The sequence below is a fragment of the Saccoglossus kowalevskii genome, chromosome 22 (assembly GCF_978046115.1).
Source record: "Saccoglossus kowalevskii chromosome 22, keSacKowa6.1, whole genome shotgun sequence".
NCBI classification, from domain to species: domain Eukaryota; kingdom Metazoa; phylum Hemichordata; class Enteropneusta; family Harrimaniidae; genus Saccoglossus; species Saccoglossus kowalevskii.
Genome location: NC_140662.1, coordinates 18,952,746 through 18,977,520, shown reverse-complemented (window position 1 = coordinate 18,977,520; position 24,775 = coordinate 18,952,746). Strand labels below are relative to the sequence as shown.

Sequence of the window (24,775 nt, the reverse complement as noted above, 5' to 3'; positions counted from 1 at the left end):
ACAAAATAATTTGACTTGATAAAAATAATAAATTTTGACCCTGAATTATAAAAAAAAATCAAGAGCAGAAATAGAAGCTAATACTGTTTTTTTCCTTGGGAAATAATAAAAAAAAGCAAGCAGGACAAAAGTGTGAAAATTTGCAACAATTTGACCTGATACTGGTACTGGTAGTTTGTCAACAGAAACACCTTCACAAGGTTATGACAGCTCAACACAATAACTCCCATAATGCAACTGGATCATGCTAATATATTTGTGTACCCCAGAATAACTGGGGCAAAATAATTCAAACTCAAATGTATTTCAGAGTAAAGTTGGTCAAGGTTAGACAATACACATTTCTATCTCTATAATTAGCATTACCATTTCCGAATGACTGTTTCTTTGAGTAAAAACAAAACAAACAGTAAGTAATGGATATACTGTTTGTCAGAAATTAACTTAAAAATTTGTAGAATTCTTACAAAACCTTATTTCTATAAGGTGAATATTCTTTACAGAAGCTGACATTTTTTTTCTTCTTTTTTAATTTCCATGCAGTCATTTACATATGCGCATATTGCACCACTAGAGCAAATGTTAATTACTTTTTATTATTCAATTATATAATGAGTTGCATTATGGGGAGTGTGAAAGAAACAATCAATCTCAGAGCATAAAAGTATTTATGTCATCAAACTTTAAAATCTATCATATACTTTTAATAATCCCAGAGGCAAATAGTGAAGTTGGGGCTCCTTTCGTAAACTAATATCAGCAGCCGTGATGGTTTGTCTTATGCATGCTGTTCAGTTAGCACTTTTACTTGTACATATGCCATATCATGTGACTGTCACGTGACACCAACATGTGACCGTCACGTGACACCAACACTTTGCTGAACACAACATTGAAAAAGTTATTATTACAATAGCTATAGATAAAAAGCATAACTGACATTGAATTATCACACTGGCATCTAGTTATTATAATAGCCAATACCTACAACTATCACAGTGTGTAGAGATAGTGCATTAGCTTACATTAGAACAGTGGATAGCTAGAATTTATGTGTTTTCATTTAAGTCTAAGAGGCCATCAACAATGCCTAGGATGTAAGGTCATAACAAGTCAGCCATTGATCGTAAATTTCAGTATGCTAATAAATCGATGTCTAGGATCGCTGGTTGAATCGTTCCTTTGCAGTTATTTATTGACATTTAATGAATTTCATTGACTGATTAAATTAGTAAGCTACTGGTTTGATGATGAGAATCATATAGTTGCTCTGTTGTAGTCTTTTTTTGACCATAAAGTTTCGAGTACACTAAGGAGTCAACATAAAATGACCTTTGATTCTAGGCATTTATAGAGTACCACTACAGACTCTTGTAAATAAAGATTCTAGGCAATATCACATATGTGCAAACTTAACATAGCTGCTCTACATGTTACATGGACTAATTGACCTAAAAATAACACTAGATCCCTAACATTTGATTTTTTTATTGCTTGAAAAAGACTTCAAATTATTTGTCATCTCTACTTTGATGCTTACCAGTAACTCCAATATTCATGAATATTCATAATGTCCTGCAAACTAAATTATGAGAAGTAATTTTATGCAAAATGCTTCATAAATATTCATGATATTCTGCAAACTAAATTAGCCAAGAGCACTTTATGCAAAATGCTTATTACGCATATTCATAGCACTAATTTGCATACTGTGGGATACTTTATTTTCGCTGGAATTAATTTTCGCTGAAAAGACTTTTTGGGCGTTTTTTATGGAATTCATTTTCACTGATTTTTGATGAGTTGAATGTGAAATATAGGAAAAAAAGTATATTCGCTGGATTTTATTTTCACGGAATCATCCCTTCAGCGAAAATAGCGAAAATAAAGTATTCTACAGTATCTATCAAAGCATGATAAACACAAAATTATATAATTACATAATGAATATTTACAACTAATTAATGATAAAAAAAAAAACTAAATACAAAAATAACAGCATTTGTGAAATATATTTACATCGATATGCGGCACATTACACTGTATCGCTAAAGGCAAGGCACACTGTAAAAATCAGGCACACGGAAAAACTAACTCAAAATGCTGTATTTTCAGAATTAAAAACATAAATATTGGTGGGGGGTAATAAAAGTAGGAATGTTGTGAAAGATACCAAAACTAGGGATTAAAATTACTATTTTTGCCTCAGAAGCATGGATGTGCTACCATTTTGAGAAACTGAAATCAACGCAACTGATTGTAGTGGTCGGTTGTTCAGTAACCATGTACAAATTTGGGCAATTCTGGTAACCATGTTTGTACAAGAGAAAAGTACAGCATTTGTGCCAGCCGCCATATTAGTCACAAATTGAGGGTGTGGCTTATAAGAAGATACAACATTTAGACACACCGTCCCTTACATCAAATTTTTAGTATAAGGCACTCTTACGTTTTCAAGCTTAAACAGGGAAAATGAAACATGGGTTTTATGATAGTCTGGATCAAATTTGTAATCGCACAATGAATACTGGCCATAAGTGCATATACATTTCACAAAAAAAAAATAGTCTTTTCAAGAAAATGGTTGATAATTGTAAAAGGTAGACAAGAAATTATAATTTTTACTAATTTATCTTAAGATTCTTATTACATTTTGTAAAAAATATTCATTTTATTTACACTTATTGGTTCTATACCCCCAAAATTTGAAATAACCTGTGTCTGCTCACAGGAATAGGTTAAATCATTTACTGGCATGGGGACAGAAGCATTATAATCATGGGACCTTAATTCTGGCCTCTCAGATAATGATTACAACTTGAACTTTGAACCCCAAATTTGATTAGACTTTTTTTTGAATCGTTGGATGGCACAATTTTCTTTGATAAAATTTTGGGGTGAAATTTTACACACTTTTATGTGTTTTTGTTGTTTTGTTTTTTCTATAATTTCTTTGATAAATTTTGTCCTGTGATCAAAAACTTAAAAAAAAAAAATATGAAAAAAGCCATGGAGATCTACTTTATTTCACATGACAAAAGATGGCTTTGGTTTTTTAAAGAGTTAAAACTTTAAAAACACCATAATGCAGAAATTACATTATAATAAATTGCTCAAATTTACTGTTTCTGGTATCACCTAGGTTTGAAATTAAGTCTCAACAATTTTAAACCAAAAACTGCATCCATCCAAAATTCATGGGTGATCGCTTGTTAATAATACTGACAATTGCGTATCTTAATCTTTTCATCAACAGACGTTCTCACTTAATTTGTCTACATTTTTTCTTATATTCTTCAATATTTCGGGAAATGAACCCTAATTTTGGAGCAACTGACAACATTTTAATAATTTTCAGTTTTCTCTGAAAAAACTTGGCTATTTTAGTCCCAATCTTCTGAAGGAAAGTACAGACTATAAATGGGACTACCCGGTACTTTGTGAATTTGTGATAAAAGGAAGGAAATGTCAATCTGATATATCTAGTAAACAGATTTCCAAAGAAACAATACAACTTGCATCAGTTTTTCATCCAAAACTGGCCATTTTCGTAATTCCATGTCACCAAACTTATCAGCTCAGTATCGGTCAGGGGTAGGAACAAACTACCAATTTAATCAAAGTCAATGATTTTGCCTCCTCCATCACATGACATCTTTAATGAACTGGGATTGGCAAGTTTTGTCACATAGATATCACTACTTTTTAGAGAGATGAAAAACTGTTGCATTTTACATTGTAATTAAAAAATGTATGTACAGTGTGCAATACTTTAAAAAGTAATTTAAATTTGTATCAATGCCCAACAAATCACGTCCAAGTTAAATACAGAAACAAAAATTACATCAACCAGTCTCAATCACAATATCAAGAAATAAAAAGTTACTAAATATTTCTGTAAATTATCAAAAAAAATAAAATACAACTTGAAAAAAAAAAAAAAAACTGGGATACTTAAATATTTTCCTTACATGTAGATATACTATTATCGAAGAGCGAAAAAGGGGCATCACAGGGGAAGAAAATCATCATATTGAAGAAACAAAAAGATGGAAAACCAGTCAAAAAAGGTGACATGACATAAAGTACCGGTAATAAAATTTAAAGATGAATGACAGCAGGAAAAAAATGTAACTGTAATACATTCAAGTAAGTATATGGGCTTGCTGATACAGCTATCACCCCTATAGTAGTTACCATAGTGGTAAAACCTTTTGTATATCAGCTGGCACATTCCATTCTTCGTTAATTTACAGGGTTGTCAGCTATACAGAACAACAACTAACAATGTGTAACCCACTCAAAATATTGTGATATGACAATCTTTGTTGAAAACAAAAAACAAACAAGTTTATAAAAGTATTACAAAAAAAACAACTCTCCTTTCTAAAATATTAAAAGCTTAGTATAATGCCCATTTAATTCACCGTAAATTAACGCCATCTTCAATCATGAGGTGCTACATCATTGTAGTTGTAAGGTATGGCGCCCTCTATAGTTGGAAAATAAAAATATTTCCATCTTTTAACCATCTGCATACTAATTTTAAGTAAGTAAACTGCTCATATTTGAGAGCTTGAAAAACAAAGTGTAGTATTCAACATTTAAAAAAAAATGCAATGGAAAAACAAATTCCTAGGTTTCATAATACTGTAGAATACTTTATTTTTCACTTGAAATTTATTTTCGCTATTTTCGCTGAAGGGATGATTCCCTGAAAATAAAATCCAGCGAATATACTTTTTTTTCTAAATTTCACATTAAACTCATCAAAAATCAGTGAAAATAAATTCCATACAAAACACTCAATAAGCCTTTTCAGCGAAAATTAATTCCAGCGAAAATAAAGTATTCCACAGTACACCAGGCTTATTTACCATTGCAGCCCTCTCCATGTTGCCCAAAATAAACAAATGTTCATCCTTTTTACAAAAATATCTACACATATTACTTGATTTCAATGACGTTAGTTTCACGTGACACCACAAAGTCATGAATAGTCCCACTCGTAGTTCAATATGGGTCCCAAGTAGCGTGTATATAGGTTGTTTGAACAGTATTTGAATGAACGCGGCACATTGACTGTGTTGCTTTCACGAAGAGAATTAACTAGCCTAATGAGTATAAAAAAAAAAAAACATTTTCTGTTCTTCGCAAAACATTGTGTGAAAATTTTACAAACACAAAAATATTTTGGGAACATTTCCACGATTAATAAAATGTGCTGATACACAATGATGATGGCCAATTATGACAAAGTAGGCCTGGGTAACTCAACGCCATATTCCCTTCTAAAATATTGAAATTTCAATATTGAGCTATAAAAAACAAAATTCAAGTTAAAATTAAATCATTTCATCTTTGCAACAGACGTTCAGTTCACTCCTTTCATGCAAAACTATGCAGTGAACAGAAAATTACCTATTTTCCAAGGCAATTACATTTCACCTAATTAAGTTTAGTTTTTGGTATTAAGCACAGACTGCAGATGTTCACTGTATTTCATCTGCTGTTTTTTATACATAAACCATCAATAACAGTAAATTAATGCAACTGTGATGAATGACAGAATGTGGAAATATCAAATATAGAAAAAAGAAAAGCACATTTGGTTTTGTCACTATGATGTTGAAGTTAGTTACTGCATTAGGATAATAATACATTTGAATTGGAAAAGAAACAACTTGATTTGGATTGAAAGTGTATGTGTCATTTACTCTTACTTGTATACTTGTTGAATTTTCATCATGATTTAAATGTTTTTAACTTTAAAAATGGAAAAAAAAATATGCTTAGTGTAATTCCAGGGCATACCCCGGTAAAACTTGGGGACTTTGAGATTATTAATGTGATCATCATCACCATTAACCTTGCTCAAAACTCTTGCAGTATAATATAAACCTAGAATTTCTTTCCTTCAAAAGAGTGCAAGGGAGTGAGTTGATGAAATCATAATGGAATATACAGTTTTATATTATTATATGCACCACGTAGGTTGCAAAAACAAAACATACTGTAGAATACTTTATTTTAGCTGGAATTAAGTTTCGCTGAAAAGAATTTTTGGGTGTTTTGTATGGAATTTTGACAAGTTGAATGTAAAATATAGGAAAAAAGGTATATTCGCTGAATTTTATTTTCACTAAATCATTCCTTCAGCGAAAATAGTGAAAATTAATACCAAGCAAAAATAAAGTTATTTACAGTACCTAATATATGAAATCAATATACAGTCAAACCTGAGTTAGTGAACACCTCTATATAATGAAAACCTGTCTATAGTGACCACTTTGAGAAATTCCTTTTAAAGGCTTTTTTTTAAACAAATTTTTTCACAGTACTGTGGAATACTTTATTTTTGCTGGAATTAATTTGGAATTAAACAAATCTTTATTCAGTTGTTGTTCCTGCAAGGTGTGCGAGCTGGACTGATGCCGAGGGACTTGGTCTTGGTTCCTTTACTGCCTGACTTTCATTACTCTGCACGAGAGTCGTCGTAGTCATGGGTGTCTGTCGCTGCAGTGGTGGAGGCTGATGCGGTGGAGTCAGATTCATTGGTTTAGACTTCTCTTCATTATGGGACATATTTTCCAGAACGGGGGCACCAACGGGAGCTGAGCGGACAAGAGTTGACGGCGACATTACATTCATAGGGACTGCATGATTTGCATTGATGGGTGCTGTTGTTACAATGTTTCTATTTTCAATTGTGAAATTGTTGTTTGACGTTGATGTTATCACAGCACTGGACGTCGGCAAAGCAGCTGTCGTTATCATAGCAAGATTCTGTGGCATGGTCATCGTAGATGATATATTCTGTAGCGACACAACGTTAGAGATCTGCGGCCCATTCATCAGAGGAACTGAACTGGGGATGATAATAGAATTATGGGTCCCTGTAGAGAACAGGATACTAGCCGAGCCAGAGGAAAGATCTTTTGGGAGACGAATTTCATTCTGTGGCAGAGGAATGCCTGCTTGGTTTGCCAGTGCCTCTTCTTTTTCCTGCAGTTTGTGTAACTTCTGGTGTGTTTGAAGATGAGAAATTTCAGTGAAAACTTGCCCACACTTTTCACACTGGTAGAAGATAGCCCCTGCATTGTTAGCCAACATCAGTTCCATTGGTTTGTGCTTCTCTTTGAAATGGCTTGATTCATGAACTTCGCAGTGCTTACCATGCACAAACTGCCTCGAACAGAATCGGCACTTATGAGGTAGTTCCCCAGTGTGACATCTTTGATGGACTCGTAAACTTTCAACTGTTGAGAAAGATTTGTCGCAGTTTTCACATTCAAACGGCCGAGTATTCGGGTGTGCTTTAGACATATGCAGGAGCAACTCATTGCGCCGATGAAACTCAAACCTGCAGACCTCGCAAGGGTAATTCTTAGGAAGGGAGTGAATGAGACGATGCTCTGTCAACTCAGCGAGTGCCTTAAAAGACATTCCACATGTATCACATGGATAACGACGCTCACCATGCCGTTGAACATGAGCATCCAACGTTTCTTTGTTCAAGTAACGTCGCCGACAAATAGAGCATTCAAAAGACTTCACTTCTTTATGGTGAGTCATATGGACATTGCGATGAGAGCTAGTAGCGAAAGTCTTGTCGCAGTACTTGCATCGGTAAGGTTTGTCGCTTTCATTTAGATGTATTCGACGGTGCACGTCAAGTGTGTAGGGATTTGCGAATGCACGTCCACAGGTTTCACATTGATGAGGTCGGTAATTGTCGTGATTCATCTACAGAAAATAATATATAAAATATGACCAAATCATAGTATCGCAATATCATCAAATCACAATATCTTTCAAGTCATACTACCATTAAAGTACACTAGACTATTTCCTAATCACAAAATCATCAAGAACACAAGCAAAAATGATCTGAGATGAACATTTTGCATGAGAATATGTAAAAATCTAGAATTTTGTGTTTATCTTGCAATTTCCATGACTATTCAAATACATCTTATAAATCCTTGCAGACTATATTGGAATTATAAAGAAAATTACATTCATAATTTGTTTAGAACTTTCCCCAGAGAAACTTAAATTGAATTACAACTGACAAAAAAAAAGTGCAAGTAAAGATTGAATTCTTGCAACCACCTGCTCCCAATTTGTTTAAAAGAATCTGAAAAAATAACAGTGCCCCCTATTGGCTTATACCTAAATGAGCAACTCAGACTAACCAATCAGATACAATGGCACTCAACACTTATACTCACCTTATGATACTTCAATGATTCATTCTTTGCATACACTTTCCCACATATCTCGCATCGAAATCTTCTTTTCTTGGGATCATCTGTGTTATCTGCTTTTCCATGGCTGCTATCAGTTGAGTCTTTACTTTCGCCACTGTCGTCTTGAATCGCTTGGTTTTTGTCATTTTCATTAGAGGAGGGCATTTCTTCTTCGATTGATGAGTTTTCTCCTGTATCTATGTATAGCCTATTATCGTCTTCGTCGTCTTCAGCAGCTGAGGCTCCACCAGTGGAATTGTGACGTACAGTGTTCACCTGATCGGAGTCCACTTGCTTTTCAACTACATCAACAGGTTCATGCTTGATATTAGCAACAATATTGGCAATGCTATCTCTCTTTTTTGTAGTTTCATTTCTTTGATCTGCCTGGTTACCATTCTGGCCTGGCGATGATTCGGCAGGGACAATTTGGCTTTTATGCTTTCCAATATTCTCTTTTTTAATGAGAGGAGGAAGAGGTGGTCTAACCATATGCAAAGGCAAGGCATCTCTTGTAGCAGGCTGTGGATGTCGGTTATTCTGAACTAAAAGCTCGCGTACTGTCTGATTCTGTTGTTGTAGATGTTCATGCTGCTGTTGAGCTAAAGCAGCTTGCTGTAGTGAGAAAGCCCTTTCAATTCGTATTTCGGACTGTTCTTGATTCTGGGAATTTAGCAATAATGGGTTGGGTCTTGGTGGTGGGAACTGGTGCTGCTGTGGGTTGAATTGGTCTCGTGGAATTCCTGGTGGCTGGCCAACGATAACTGGTTGCATCATCATATTATTTCCTATCATGGTATTGAGTCCATGTGTATTCATCTGTCCAAGGTTTGGTAATGGTTGTGCTTGTTGATAAACCATTTCACTATTTGGTACATGAATTGGCAAATTCTGACCCGTCTTCAGCCTTTTTGATGGATGCTGCAGCAGTAAATCTTTGACGCTTATCGTATGGCAATGTGCAGAACGCTTGTTAGGGGATGTAACAGTGGCACTACGTGACTGTTCTGACTGTACTCGACTTGTAGCATTTGCTGGCAAAACATTCTGCCCCTGAGACTTGGCGGTCAAATCCAACGCAGCAGCGAACGCCTGCTTGGCTAATTCCTCTGCTTGGGCAGCATTTGAATCACTAGCAACATTGGCAGACATCCGTAATGCCTGTGCCTGCGCAAGAACCGCATTATGATCGGCTGAATGCTGGTTATTTTGTCCTTGAGCTTTTTGCCTTAACAAGGTTACAGCGAGATTGGCAAGTGGTATAAGATAGTTCTTAATTTCTTGTATGTGGCTGGGATTTGCTTGATCATCAGTTTCTCTTCTTTCAATATGTAATTGCTGATCACCTGCTAAGTTGAGAGGGCCATTTGAAACAGTTTCGTGGACTTGCTCTGCATCAAAACTATTATTTCTCTGTGTACTAAACTGAGCTGATGCTTCATTAGAAGTTTGTTGATTCATTGGCGATGTACTATATTTTGAGTCATTCTCGAGGTTTGGTTTGTTCAACCCAGAGGCACCATGGCTATTTAAATTGAAGGATTGACGTAAAGTTCTGACATTTCTCTGATTGTCCGGACTAATAGTCATTGAGGCTGGAATTTTTTGCTCAAGTGGAGATGAGAGTTTTTCAGAAGACGATGGTGGTGGTTCAGGCTCGATGTGTATTGGATTAAAATTGCTGCCATTTCGTCTGAGTGCCGTGTGGGTATCGTAATCAAGTGAGTCTCCTATATGAAACAAAAAAGACAAAAAGACATTATTTTTTCTTATAAATATATACAGAACCACTTTTGTGCAATCTGTCATTGCTTTTGTATTAGCATCAGTTATTTATTGTATTTTCAACGAATTAAGATTCGCATATTTATCATATTTATGTTCCATATAAATCACATTCGCGTTGCATATTGATTGCCTCCATGAAGCATATTAATTGCATTTATATGACATACAGCTTGCATATTATTTTGGTATTTATCATTTTCCATCACAATATTTGTGTCAAACATTTTAATGTGGGAAGGTTGTCCCCCGCACACGCACGGGAATTGAGTCCCTGGTGACGATAACAACACAAGCTAAAAACGCAAAGGCTCATGGGTAGACACTTGTTTGTAAACAATGACACGCTATGGCCATCTGACGCATGCGCAGATGACGACTTCCCCCGTTTTAACCGCCACAGTGGTGATCTAAACTTACTCCAGGAAAACACAAACGCAAATGATTTAAACCTTGTACTAACATATACTCGTTGGTAGTTTGGTAAATGTCACCAGTATATTAGGGGTGATCTCATATTCAAACACCTGGGTCAAACCTGGGTTGACCCGGCCTGCCCTATTCAGACCTACTAGACCTACAATATGCAAATTAGTAGTAGGTTTGAACCAAACCTCCCGATTAACTGCCCATTAACGCCCCCACTGAAAACAAACAACAGAGAACAAAGAAGACAAACCTAGGGAAACCTAGGTTTTTTTTACATTACTGTTTCAGCCTGGTTTCAGTAGGAAAAAAAATAAGATGTATACTATGGAGCTCCATGTTCATACTGAGTGTTATATTTTGAAGTGTTAAGAATTACAGCAGCGATTTTTTTTCTTTGCAAGTCTTGTACATGTAAATGCTAATAAAAACAAACTTGCATTTGTTTCACAAATCTATTTACATCATGTCATCATGAGTGTGATGAAAATTATATTCATTTATTTCTGTGATTGGTAATAATAATCAGTTTCCCACAACTTACATTTTGGTACAAGTCAATACAATTGTTATTGTTTTTCAATTTATCTGGAATTAATTACAGACGTGATGGTTTGTTATATTTTGTCATTAAATGTGAATCAAGTGATACCATAAACCCTCTCTATTGTGATATATATGGTAAATTAATGTTTAAAACAGAACAGGGAAAAATGCACTAGAATTTTAATGAGCAGCTTCTTAGGATAAATTACTTACGTTATATATATATTTGGCATAGTCAGTAAAATATGTTTATTGGAGCAAACTGGTACATTTTGTTCGCAACAAGTACGGTCAGTTTTGTGTCCATGTCAGTTCATAAATTCATAGAACACATTTTTTGATTAAGTTTGTAAAGTCTGTGAGACTGCGAGTTATCAAAATATGATGAAAGTATTAAATCGATAATGGCAACATTGTTTTCTACAAAGGCATCTGAAAACCACAGTCCCTCTATCACTGTGTCAAAACTAAAGTCGGGGCTTAGATGCTACGACTCTGGCGCTACGAACTCCTTAACATTGTCAGCTGACGGCATTGCGGGGAAATTACGGGTATTTACCGCTGCCGATATCTTACTTTTCTGTGACAAAATGCACACATTTCGAACCCCCGGTTAATTAAAATTGAACGAATATTTTAGAAAATACATCGAAGCACAGTGCCTTGAGGGACTGTGGGCGAAGAAGGCAGCGAGGTGGTGTTTTATATTTCGCAGAAAATCATGCACTCAATCAGAATTTCCCCTTGTCTCCCAGCATGAATCGATTGCTATAACGCAATGTGCACTGTGTCGCCTTGGGCGACGGTCTTAGGTACAAGGCACTCTATGAATAAGGTATTTTCAGAGGTCAGGGTTCGTTTTTTATAAGCAGTCTCGTCTGCAGATGAATAGCCGTAAATAATCAGCGCGAGTCCATTTAATTTAATTTTCTGTTTTGATACTTAGTGTCACTAGGAATTGAATAAGAAAAACTGCAAATAACCGATGTGCAGCAAATCGAAATAAATTTTCATTGTGTACGCTGCATTTGTTTTTCCGGATTTTGCGATGCCGCACTTCTGAAAGAACTGTTTGAAAATTGAACGCGCAACAGTAGTAAAGGCTTGAACACAGTAGCGCAAGTCCCAAGTGCAACTTTGTATCAACAAATGTTCGTCTTTTGATACTTATTAGCTGTCAGAGACACATATCAATTGTCCAGCCCAATGAAAAGTCTGATTCACGTCCTCTGCTTAATTTGCGACTCAAGCATAACTGTTTATCAAAACAAAACAATTTATTCAGCACGCTGTTCACCGATATATAAAACAGTGTTTTTTAGGCACACGGTAAAATGACTACTGTACACCAATAAATCGACACATTTTAGAGACAACTATCTAGTCTTCAAAAAGCAATGTAAACTCTGTCAATCCTAAAAATAAACATTAGCTTGAATGAGGTGTGAATGAGATCGGTTCGAACTGCAGTTTTTATGCAAATTCATGTGGTCGTCCTGAACCGCACTGTCTATTGTTTAAACTTCCAAACGGCAAAACTGGGTTTTGTTCGGGCGGTTTAGGGCGGTTAGGGTTTTTGTAGGTTTGACCTGCATGTTTGAATATGAGATCACCCCTTATATTATTATATAGTGCTGTGTAAGACAACCTACCTTGGAGGATATTATCAAAAACAAATGAATCCTGCTTTTGTTTACAACTCAAATCCAAAGCCTCTTCTTGATGCTCCGATTCCAGTGGAAGTCCTGTCGTCCCAGATATAGCCAAATCGTCCACGTCCGCCTTCAGGCCTTCTTCATAGTACTGGCGTACGAAAAACTCAGTTCCATAAAAATGTGAGATACTGGCCTCGTCAATGACTTTGATGAAGACATCACAGCCTGTCAATGTTGCCAATGTGTGCCCCTAACAACAAAACAGAGAATACATAACAATAACTTACAATACAGCTAAATTTTGTTTGTATCACCAGCTCTGTTATATATACATATATACAAATATACGCAGCACATATAGGCAACTCAAAAAAGACGCCTCCTTTGAAAAATATCTGGCAGTTGTAAAAAATCCATACCACAGATCAGCCATGACAAAACTCAGAATTAGTGCACACACTCTTAAGATTGGGACCGGAAGGCATCAAAATATAAACGTAGCAGAATAGAAATGCCCAGTTTGCAACACTCAACAAATTGTAGATTAAGAACATTTCCTTCTTCAATGCCCATGCTACAATAACATCAGAAATGATTTTTTCCCAAAAAAATGGCAACGCAAACATTGATCAGTGTTTTACCTTGAGAGAAGAAAACATGGAACTTGCTACACTAGCTGCCTCATAATATTTACATTATACATATTTATTTCTGATACTAGTAGTGATTTTATTTTTTTTTCTTTCTATTATTAATTAAGTTATTCTTAATTACAGTTTTAATTGTTTTAATACCCTAAAGAGGGTACAATGTCAATAAAGTTTACTATTACTTTTTACATCTTTGTACACAAGTAGTGAGATATACATTTCCAAAACGTGTTATGCATTCTATCTTGTGTCTATCAAACTATTTTTTTTTAAACTATTTTTGTGCCAGATGATAATTCCGGACAACAGGTACCTTTGTACATGTACCACTGACACTGTTGTTTCTCCATCTTAAGCAGCCAGATTAATTAGTGATTGAATGACCACTATACATATTGACAGATTCTATTCAGTGATTATGTATGTATAGGCATGTGCCATCTTTGGGAATTCTACATTCCAGCTTTTTGTATTTCACTTGACAGGCTAGGATAACTATAAATACTGCCGGGTACCAACTAGGTTTTGTGAAACACTAGCAATTTTGGTTTCCCAATGTCAGGGGCACACTCCACCAGCATATAGTGTGTTGCCTCCCAATTGAGTCAGTGACACACTTGACAAGATTAAGGTATATAAAATTGCCTCTCTACTTTGGCACACACAGGGCACAGTGTTATTGGTCTAGCTATTGCACACACACATAACCCAGGGTACAGTGGATTTCAGCTACCCATTGAGTCAGTGACACACTCACCAAAAATACAGTTGCATGGTCAACCCATTGAACGAGACACTCAGCCAGGGTACAGTGGCTTTGGTCCACGCATTGAGTCTGTGACACCCTGACTCATGGTAAAGTGGCTTTAGCCTTCCCATTGAGTCTGCGACACCCTGACTCATGGTAAAGTGGCTTTGGCCTTCCCAAGGAGTCTGTGACACCCTGACTCATAGTACAGTGGCTTTAGCCTTCCCATTGAGTCTGTGACACCCTGACTCATGGTACAGTGGCTTTAGCCTTCCCATTGAGTCTGTGACACCCTGACTCATGGTAAAGTAGCTTTGGCCTTCCCATAGAGTCTGTGACACCCTGACTCATGGTACAGTGGCTTTGGCCTTCCCATTGAGTCTGTGACACCCTGACTCATGGTACAGTAGCTTTAGGCTTCCCATAGAGCCTGTGATACCCTGACTCATAGTACAGTGGCTTTGGCCTTCCCATTGAGTCTGTGACACCCTGACTCATAGTACAGTGGCTTTGGCCTTCCCATTGAGTCTGTGACACCCTGACATATGGTACAGTGGCTTTAGGCTTCCCATTGAGTCTGTGACACCCCGACGCATAGTACAGTGGCTTTGGCCTTCCCATTGAGTCTGTGACACCCTGACTCATGGTAAAGTGGTTTTAGCCTTCCCATTGAGTCTGTGACACCCTGACTCATGGTAAAGTGGCTTTGGCCTTCCCAAGGAGTCTGTGACACCCTGACTCATAGTACAGTGGCTTTAGCCTTCCCATTGAGTCTGTGACACCCTGACTCATGGTACAGTGGCTTTAGCCTTCCCACAGAGTCTTTGACATCCCGACTCATAGTACAGTGGCTTTAGCCTTCCCATTGAGTCTGTGACACCCTGACTCATGGTAAAGTGGCTTTGGCCTTCCCATTGAGTCAGTGACACCCTGACTCATAGTACAGTGGCTTTAGCCTTCCCATTGAGTCTGTGACACCCTGACTCATGGTAAAGTGGCTTTGGCCTTCCCATAGAGTCTGTGACACCCTGACTCATGGTACAGTGGCTTTGGCCTTCCCATTGAGTCTGTGACACCCTGACTCATGGTACAGTAGCTTTAGGCTTCCCATAGAGCCTGTGATACCCTGACTCATAGTACAGTGGCTTTGGCCTTCCCATTGAGTCTGTGACACCCTGACTCATAGTACAGTGGCTTTGGCCTTCCCATTGAGTCTGTGACACCCTGACATATGGTACAGTGGCTTTAGGCTTCCCATTGAGTCTGTGACACCCCGACGCATAGTACAGTGGCTTTGGCCTTCCCATTGAGTCTGTGACACCCTGACTCATGGTAAAGTGGTTTTAGCCTTCCCATTGAGTCTGTGACACCCTGACTCATGGTAAAGTGGCTTTGGCCTTCCCAAGGAGTCTGTGACACCCTGACTCATAGTACAGTGGCTTTAGCCTTCCCATTGAGTCTGTGACACCCTGACTCATGGTACAGTGGCTTTAGCCTTCCCACAGAGTCTTTGACATCCCGACTTATAGTACAGTGGCTTTAGCCTTCCCATTGAGTCTGTGACACCCTGACTCATGGTAAAGTGGCTTTGGCCTTCCCATTGAGTCAGTGACACCCTGACTCATAGTACAGTGGCTTTAGCCTTCCCATTGAGTCTGTGACACCCTGACTCATGGTACAGTAGCTTTAGGCTTCCCATTGAGTCTGTGACACCCTGACTCATGGTACAGTAGCTTTAGGCTTCCCATTGAGTCTGTGACACCCCGACGCATAGTACAGTGGCTTTGGCCTTCCCATTGAGTCTGTGACACCCTGACTCATGGTAAAGTGGTTTTAGCCTTCCCATTGAGTCTGTGACACCCTGACTCATGGTAAAGTGGCTTTGGCCTTCCCAAGGAGTCTGTGACACCCTGACTCATAGTACAGTGGCTTTAGCCTTCCCATTGAGTCTGTGACACCCTGACTCATGGTACAGTGGCTTTAGCCTTCCCACAGAGTCTTTGACATCCCGACTCATAGTACAGTGGCTTTAGCCTTCCCATTGAGTCTGTGACACCCTGACTCATGGTAAAGTGGCTTTGGCCTTCCCATTGAGTCAGTGACACCCTGACTCATAGTACAGTGGCTTTAGCCTTCCCATTGAGTCTGTGACACCCTGACTCATGGTAAAGTGGCTTTGGCCTTCCCATAGAGTCTGTGACACCCTGACTCATGGTACAGTGGCTTTGGCCTTCCCATTGAGTCTGTGACACCCTGACTCATGGTACAGTAGCTTTAGGCTTCCCATAGAGCCTGTGATACCCTGACTCATAGTACAGTGGCTTTGGCCTTCCCATTGAGTCTGTGACACCCTGACTCATAGTACAGTGGCTTTGGCCTTCCCATTGAGTCTGTGACACCCTGACATATGGTACAGTGGCTTTAGGCTTCCCATTGAGTCTGTGACACCCCGACGCATAGTACAGTGGCTTTGGCCTTCCCATTGAGTCTGTGACACCCTGACTCATGGTAAAGTGGTTTTAGCCTTCCCATTGAGTCTGTGACACCCTGACTCATGGTAAAGTGGCTTTGGCCTTCCCAAGGAGTCTGTGACACCCTGACTCATAGTACAGTGGCTTTAGCCTTCCCATTGAGTCTGTGACACCCTGACTCATGGTACAGTGGCTTTAGCCTTCCCACAGAGTCTTTGACATCCCGACTTATAGTACAGTGGCTTTAGCCTTCCCATTGAGTCTGTGACACCCTGACTCATGGTAAAGTGGCTTTGGCCTTCCCATTGAGTCAGTGACACCCTGACTCATAGTACAGTGGCTTTAGCCTTCCCATTGAGTCTGTGACACCCTGACTCATGGTAAAGTGGCTTTGGCCTTCCCATAGAGTCTGTGACACCCTGACTCATGGTACAGTGGCTTTGGCCTTCCCATTGAGTCTGTGACACCCTGACTCATGGTACAGTAGCTTTAGGCTTCCCATAGAGCCTGTGATACCCTGACTCATAGTACAGTGGATTTGGCCTTCCCATTGAGTCTGTGACACCCTGACTCATAGTACAGTGGCATTGGCCTTCCCATTGAGTCTGTGACACCCTGACATATGGTACAGTGGCTTTAGGCTTCCCATTGAGTCTGTGACACCCCGACGCATAGTACAGTGGCTTTGGCCTTCCCATTGAGTCTGTGACACCCTGACTCATGGTAAAGTGGTTTTAGCCTTCCCATTGAGTCTGTGACACCCTGACTCATGGTAAAGTGGCTTTGGCCTTCCCATAGAGTCTGTGACACCCTGACTCATGGTACAGTGGCTTTAGCCTTCCCATAGAGTCTGTGACACCCTGACTCATGGTACAGTGGCTTTAGCCTTCCCATAGAGTTTGTGACACCCTGACTCATGGTACATTTGCTCTGGCCTTCCCATTGAGTCTGTGACACCCTGACTCATGGTACAGTGGCTTTAGCCTTCCCACAGAGTCTTTGACATCCCGACTCATAGTACAGTGGCTTTAGCCTTCCCATTGAGTCTGTGACACCCTGACTCATGGTAAAGTGGCTTTGGCCTTCCCATTGAGTCAGTGACACCCTGACTCATAGTACAGTGGCTTTAGTCTTCCCATTGAGTCTGTGACACCCTGACTCATGGTACAGTGGCTTTGGCCTTCCCATTGAGTCTGTGACACCCTGACTCATGGTACAGTAGCTTTAGGCTTCCCATAGAGCCTGTGATACCCTGACTCATAGTACAGTGGATTTGGCCTTCCCATTGAGTCTGTGACACCCTGACTCATAGTACAGTGGCATTGGCCTTCCCATTGAGTCTGTGACACCCTGACATATGGTACAGTGGCTTTAGGCTTCCCATTGAGTCTGTGACACCCCGACGCATAGTACAGTGGCTTTGGCCTTCCCATTGAGTCTGTGACACCCTGACTCATGGTAAAGTGGTTTTAGCATTCCCATTGAGTCTGTGACACCCTGACTCATGGTAAAGTGGCTTTGGCCTTCCCATAGAGTCTGTGACACCCTGACTCATGATACAGTGGCTTTAGCCTTCCCATAGAGTTTGTGAAACCCTGACTCATGGTACATTTGCTCTGGCCTTCCCATAGAGTCTGTGACACCCTGACTCATGGTACAGTGGCTTTAGCCTTCCCATAGAGTCTGTGATACCCTGTCTCATGGTACAGTGGCTTTAGCCTTCCCATAGAGTCTGTGACACCCTGACTCATGGTACATTTGCTCTGGCCTTCCTATTGAGTCTGTGACACCCTTACATATTGTACATTGGCTTTGGCCTTCCCATTGAGTCTGTGAGAGGGTTAACATTTAATTTTATTTTCCCTAACTTACACAATCGGAAACAGCTAGAAAACACCAAGCTTGATCTAGGTAACAGTTTTTTAAAGTGATGTGGTAAAATTAATGACAATCTTCTGTAAAATGATCAGTTTGTACAGTATCATAGTAAAAGCATCTTCAGACAAACCTTAGAAGCATGCAGCAAAAAAACAAATGTTGGCAGGAAAATATTAATGGTAATAATAGACATTAATATAAAAAGCCTTCAGGATGTTTTCATCCAAGTGCTTGCCATCGCTAGCGATCCAATTCCAAAGAGGATATTTAAGTTAAGTTTACATCGTGCATTATTCATTCAGACAATACAATCAGTATTGTTTTTCAATCAAATGGAGAGTTTCATAATGCTCTTTTTAGGCTACGGAACTAAGTACAAAAAGCACTGTAAGTGTTGAGAATGTACAAAATGCTTTGAATCAATGTTCGACCACTATGATTGTTGTTATCAATTGCATGCCGCTTTAAAATCCACCAACAGAATTCTCAACTCTATTCCAGTATCTCCCAACCGGGCTGCATTATTTTTGTGTTTCTTTTTTGTTAAATTTTTTTTTTTTTCTGCATTAAATTAAATTGACTTCTCATAGCCATTGTTTTAGCCTGACAAGGCCGCGTGAGTTGCACCCTTTGCTGTGTTCTAAAACCCAACACATGTCTGACAGAACGATGTAGTTTTTCGCTTCCCCAGACAATTTTTTGTCGGTACCAATCAAATTGCATGAACATTAGATAGTGACAGCCATCAAAGAGTAACCATTTATTTCCGCCCAATGTTTATTATCTTGTTGAAAACAGTCTGTGATTTTTGCCCCCAATGCAACAGTGCTTTGATTGACGGTGTTACCATTACCACCAAAATAAATATTCATTGAACTCATTTAAAGAAGGTGTGAACTTTGTGAATTCGCAGTAATGATCTTGCCAATGAGACGCACACTATTCTGTCAGACGTTAGTGAGGTCTGATGCCGGCCGGCCGGCCGGCAGACAAGGATGCTACTCACGTCTACTCTCAATTGAACTGCTGGTTGTTATTTTTTTTCATAGTTCAAAAAATAATTTATCATTTACTTATCAAATCACAAATTTATTAGTTTATATTTACATTGTAAATATTGCTACATTGACAGCATCTATAACTCATGTACTTACAGATGCAAATATCTCAAATGTCATTCACTGATCAAATGTCATTCACTGATCGGCACTAACTAGTCACCTGCTGTGACAAGTTTGTCCATAAATTATTTTATAAAAATATAAATATATATAAAATCTTATAAAAGGTAGACATTTAAATTGAATTCATATAAAGTTTGTTTTCTGTATTTAAAAAATGTATTCGCAATCTGACAACATGAAGGAAAGAGAAATCAAAGAAAGCTTAGAAAGAACTCCCGTGTGCTGAGAGTATTGGAGACACATTAAAAATTAATTCAAAATTACTTGTACTTGAGATATTGATAGAAAAACTAATTATACAAATCAGGTAATTAATATGAACAGATTTGAGTGTAAAATTAATAAGGTATGCGCAATGTATATGACCATCTATGTACCAAGTTTCATTAAAATGTGATGTAAACAAGCAGCCTGTCAGCTGAGATAGCTCTGCTGTTAGCAATGCACATTACAATTTAAACAAGCAGCCTGTCACCAAAATTAAAGAATTAAAGATATCTCGAAATGAACAAATCTGAGAGAGGTCTACCTGTAGTACCTATATATGTAATATCAAAGCAATCAGACTTACGGTTTTCAACAAGAAGTCGAAAAAATCACTTTTTACCAAAAATGACAAAAATATTCATCAAAATTAGAGAATTAAAGTAATCATCACAAAATGAACAAATCTGAGAGAGGTCCACATGTAGTACCTATATATGTAATATCAAAGCAATCAGACTTGTGGTTTTTAACAAGAAGTCGAAAATATCACTTTTAACCAAAAATGACAAAAATATTCACCAAAATTAGAGAATTAAAGATATCATCACGAAATGAACAAATCTAAGAGGTCTACCAAGGTAGATATACACCAAGTATCAAAGCATTCAGACTTGTAGTTTTCAAGAAGAAGTCGAAAAAGTACAAGTCATTGTCAATGACACGTCCCCGTTCCGTTCATATTTGAGTGACATATACATTCAAAGCAGATCATGACCGAAATGCACCTGCATATGTACAACACATTGTACTAAATCTGAACAAAATCCATGCATGCATGACTGAGATCCGGTTCTGGAATTGTGAAAATACGTGATTTTAATGCATTTTCGGCCTTAAAATGGCCATCATTCAGCTATTGCTAAGCGGATCATGAAACAAATGCACATACATATTTGTGACATGATGTACCTTGTGTGTGTGAAGTTTGAACTTGATCAATCCAGACATGTCTTGGATACGGATCCAGAACTGAATTCTTTAAGAAAATGGCCGCCAGTCGGCCATTTCGAACTTGATCCGAAAAAAAAAATGACGTGCATCAAGGTCCTATTATGTTTAATGTAAGTACCGAATTTGAACAAAATCCGTCCATGCATAACTGAGATCCGGGTTCGGAATGGTGAAAATGTGCGATTTCAATGCATTTTCGGCCTTAAAGCGGCCCCCATTTGGCTATCGTTAATGGGATCATGAAACAAATGCACATACATATTTGTGACATGATGTACCTTGTGTGTGTGAAGTTTGAACTTGATCAATCCAGACATGTCTCGGATACGAATCCAGAACTGAATTCTTTAAAACAAAATGGCCGCCAGTCGGCCATTTCGAACTTGATCTGAAAAAAAAAAATGACGTGCATCAAGGTCCTATTATGTTTAATGTATGTACCAAATTTGAATGAAATCCGTTCATGCATAACTGAGATCTGGGTCCAGAATGGTGAAAATGTGCGATTTCAATGCATTTTCGGCCTTAAAGCGGCCGCCATTTGGCTATCGTTAATGGGATCATGAAACAAATGCACATACATATTTGTGACATGATGTACCTTGTGTGTGTGAAGTTTGAACTTGATCAATCCAGACATGTCTCGGATACAAATCCAGAACTGAATTCTTTAAAACAAAATGGCCGCCAGTCGGCCATTTCGAACTTGATCTGAAAAAAAAAATGACGTGCATCAAGGTCCTATTATGTTTAATGTATGTACCAAATTTGAATGAAATCCGTCCATGCATAACTGAGATCTGGGTCCGGAATGGTGAAAATGTGCGATTTCAATGCATTTTTGGCCTTAAAGCGGCCGCCATTTGGCTATCGTTAATGGGATCATGAAACAAATGCACATACATATTTGTGACATGATGTACCTTGTGTGTGTGAAGTTTGAACTTGATCAATCCAGACATGTCTCTGATACGGATCCAGAACTGAATTCTTTAAAACAAAATGGCCGCCAGTCGGCCATTTCGAACTTGATCCGAAAAAAAAAATGACGTGCATCAAGGTCCTATTATGTTTAATGTATGTACCAAATTTGAACGAAATCCGTCCATGCATAACTGAGATCCGGGTCCGGAATGGTGAAAATGTGCCATTTTGATGCATTTTCGGCCTTAAAATGGCCGCTTTTCGGCTATCGTTAATCGGATCATGAAAAAAATGCATGTGCATATGTCCCATATAATGTGTGATGTATGAGTGAAGTTTGAACATAATCGGTCCATGCATGTTCGAGATACAGGTGATCACGGACGCACGGACGCACGGACGCACGGACGGACGGACGCACACAGGGCAAAACATAAGTCCCCGTTTTCGGACTCCGTCCGAACGGGGACTAAAAACATTGACACTGACGCCAACAGAAGATGCCGGACGCCGACGGAAAATCACTCATATGATAAGCTCCACTCGACAAAGTCGACAGCGGAGCTAAAAATTATAAATTATTATGCTACATGGAAATAATGTGAACAGATTTTAACCCAAAACTAATCAGGTTCGCACATTGTCCTAGAGCATCCGCATACCAAGTTTCATTAATATGAAATAATTAGTACTGTAGATAGATGTGAAAGCTTAAAATTTATTCAATTATGTAAATTAGGGAATTAATAAGTTCAGATTTTAACCCAAAATTAATCAGATCTGTCTATTGTCTATGTACCAAATTTTATTTACATGTGACGATCAGTACTTGAGATATCAATGTGAAAGTTGAAAATTTGTTAGTTATGCCAATTAGATAATTAATATGCAATTATTTACCCAAAAACTAATCAGGTCTCTGCATAGTCTTATAGGATCTATGTCCCAAATTTCATTAAAATGTGATGCTTAGTACTTGAGATATCAAAAGCTGAAAAATAATTAATTATGCAAATTAGGCAATTAATATGTACTGATATTACCCTAAAATCTATCAGGTCTGTGCAGTGTCCTATGACATCTATGTACTAAGTTCATTGAAATATGATGATTAGTACCTAAGATATCAGTGGAAAAGCCGAAAATTGACTAATCATTATGCAAATAAGTTAATTATTATGCACAGATTTGTACCCAAAACTAATCAAATCTGCCCATTAGTTCAGAGCTTGGGCCAGAGCATCTATGCACACAGTTTCATTAAAAACGGATGTATGGTTCTTGAGATATCAGTGGAACAGACAGAAAATGTATATTGAAACAACAACTCATTCAGCATAAATGTAAAGAAACCTTATACAAAACGTTTCACCTGACAACCTTAAAAGCAGTTGCCTAGCAACCAAGCTTCTCAATAATATTTTTTTGTAAAAGTCACAGTCTGCCTCAAGTAAGTAAGAGATTGATTGCATGTTGAATTTTTTCCCCCCTTTTTTGAACGTATCACATTTATTCCTTGTTATTAAAATTGCAAGCTTTCTCACCCAAACAATTTTGTGGTAAAATCAATTCCCATGTTTTGGGAGAATTTTAAGTTGAACCTGGGGTTCAAATCAAAGATTCAAAACTGACATCATAAAAGTATGTACAAATTTATTGAAATCATTTATGGAAATGAATGGATGCACCAAGAGGTCTACATGTGATATCAACAGAGAAATTGTCAAAGCGTCAATAATGATGAATTGAGCACAAATGATTTAGATTCATTTGGACATATTTTCATATCACTAGTAGCTTCGCAATGAGTGACTTTCGTGGTAAGTGGATTTCATAGCGGGTAGCTTTCACAGTAACTGGTTCATTCGTCAGAGTTAAAGTGCCTGTGAAATGCCCACCCACACGTTTCCCATTTTAGATCTGTGTCCCATTGAAATGGACAGTTATTGATTTTGTTGTTGAAAATAATTACTTTTATCCAAGTAAATTTGAGATATTTCTAGTGCTGTAGCCACACCCAACTATCCTGAAACGGTTGACTGTTTCCGGATTTCGACTCTCGCCGAAGTTAAAGTACGCCATCAAATGCCGAAATTCAAGAGGAAGCCATACTCTTGTGCCGTACTTTTATAACAATGCGACATTCAACATACTTTTATATGAATATACACTTTTCAATCAGACGAACAGGAAATTACGTGCAACAGCACTTAAATGTACACACTGGTATTTCTTTTCATTTTCGCAGCCTAAAAGTTTTTGAATTGTTCGGTGACTGGTGTTGAATGTTGAATTCACACCTCTGTTACCTTTACTTGCGTAATAATTTATGGAAGGATGTCAATGTGTTTCGATAATTATGACAAACACGCTTGAATCCACTCTAAATTTGTCTGTATATGTGTCGCTCTCATTTATTTTTGTTATCAAATGTAACGCTGCCATTCACGCACTTGTTGTCATGACCCGATGCATTCACCCATTTCAACAAAATTCAATTCATTTCCACACAACTGTGATTTGTCGTTTTTTCTAAATAAATTCTCTACTTTATTGATCACTGTAGTTAAATGTTTAGAATGTCAAAATAGGTTCTTTTTTTATTTTAGTTTTGAATTTTTTTTTTTACTCAGATGATCGATGAAATAAAACAGTGTAGTGAAATGCCTAGTAACCTGCCTGACAATTCAGGCGTCAAATTTTATTTTGACAAAATCGGCCCAGGGTTCCTTGGAAATAGAAGTTGACACTTCGACTGACTACCATATAAGTCATTGTGCAGTCCTGACCAATTTTTCTAGCTTCTTACCAACTCGAATGTTGTTCAGTGCCAGGGTCCAGCAACAGTACTTGTGTACAGTACGAGCGCCGGTGCCGTTGGCGGTGACGATCACGGTGACCAGCTATGCCAGAAAGGACATACTGCATCTAACTCAACTCTATGCGACAAACTTGATATTATGTGTTTATTATGGTTCATTCTTTCATGACGAACAAGTACATAAGTGGCAATTCAGTCAAAGATGAGAAAACTGTAC

The 24,775-nt window shown here is 38.1% G+C and overlaps 1 protein-coding gene across 1 annotated transcript in view; it reads right to left on the bottom strand.

Annotated features, from left to right (window-relative positions):
- Positions 1-6,327: 6,327 nt before the first annotated feature.
- The window catches only part of LOC102806249 (uncharacterized), a 59,552-nt gene continuing 41,104 nt past the window's right edge, over positions 6,328-24,775 (bottom strand). The window contains exons 3-6 of the mRNA XM_085495930.1: positions 12,684-12,914; positions 11,796-11,803; positions 8,235-10,020; positions 6,328-7,746 (exon numbers count right to left, since the gene is read on the bottom strand). Of these exons, the coding sequence (XP_085352056.1) occupies positions 6,391-7,746; positions 8,235-10,020; positions 11,796-11,803; positions 12,684-12,914 (3,381 nt within the window). The 3' untranslated portion in view covers positions 6,328-6,390. The remainder of the gene's footprint in view (positions 7,747-8,234; positions 10,021-11,795; positions 11,804-12,683; positions 12,915-24,775) is intronic.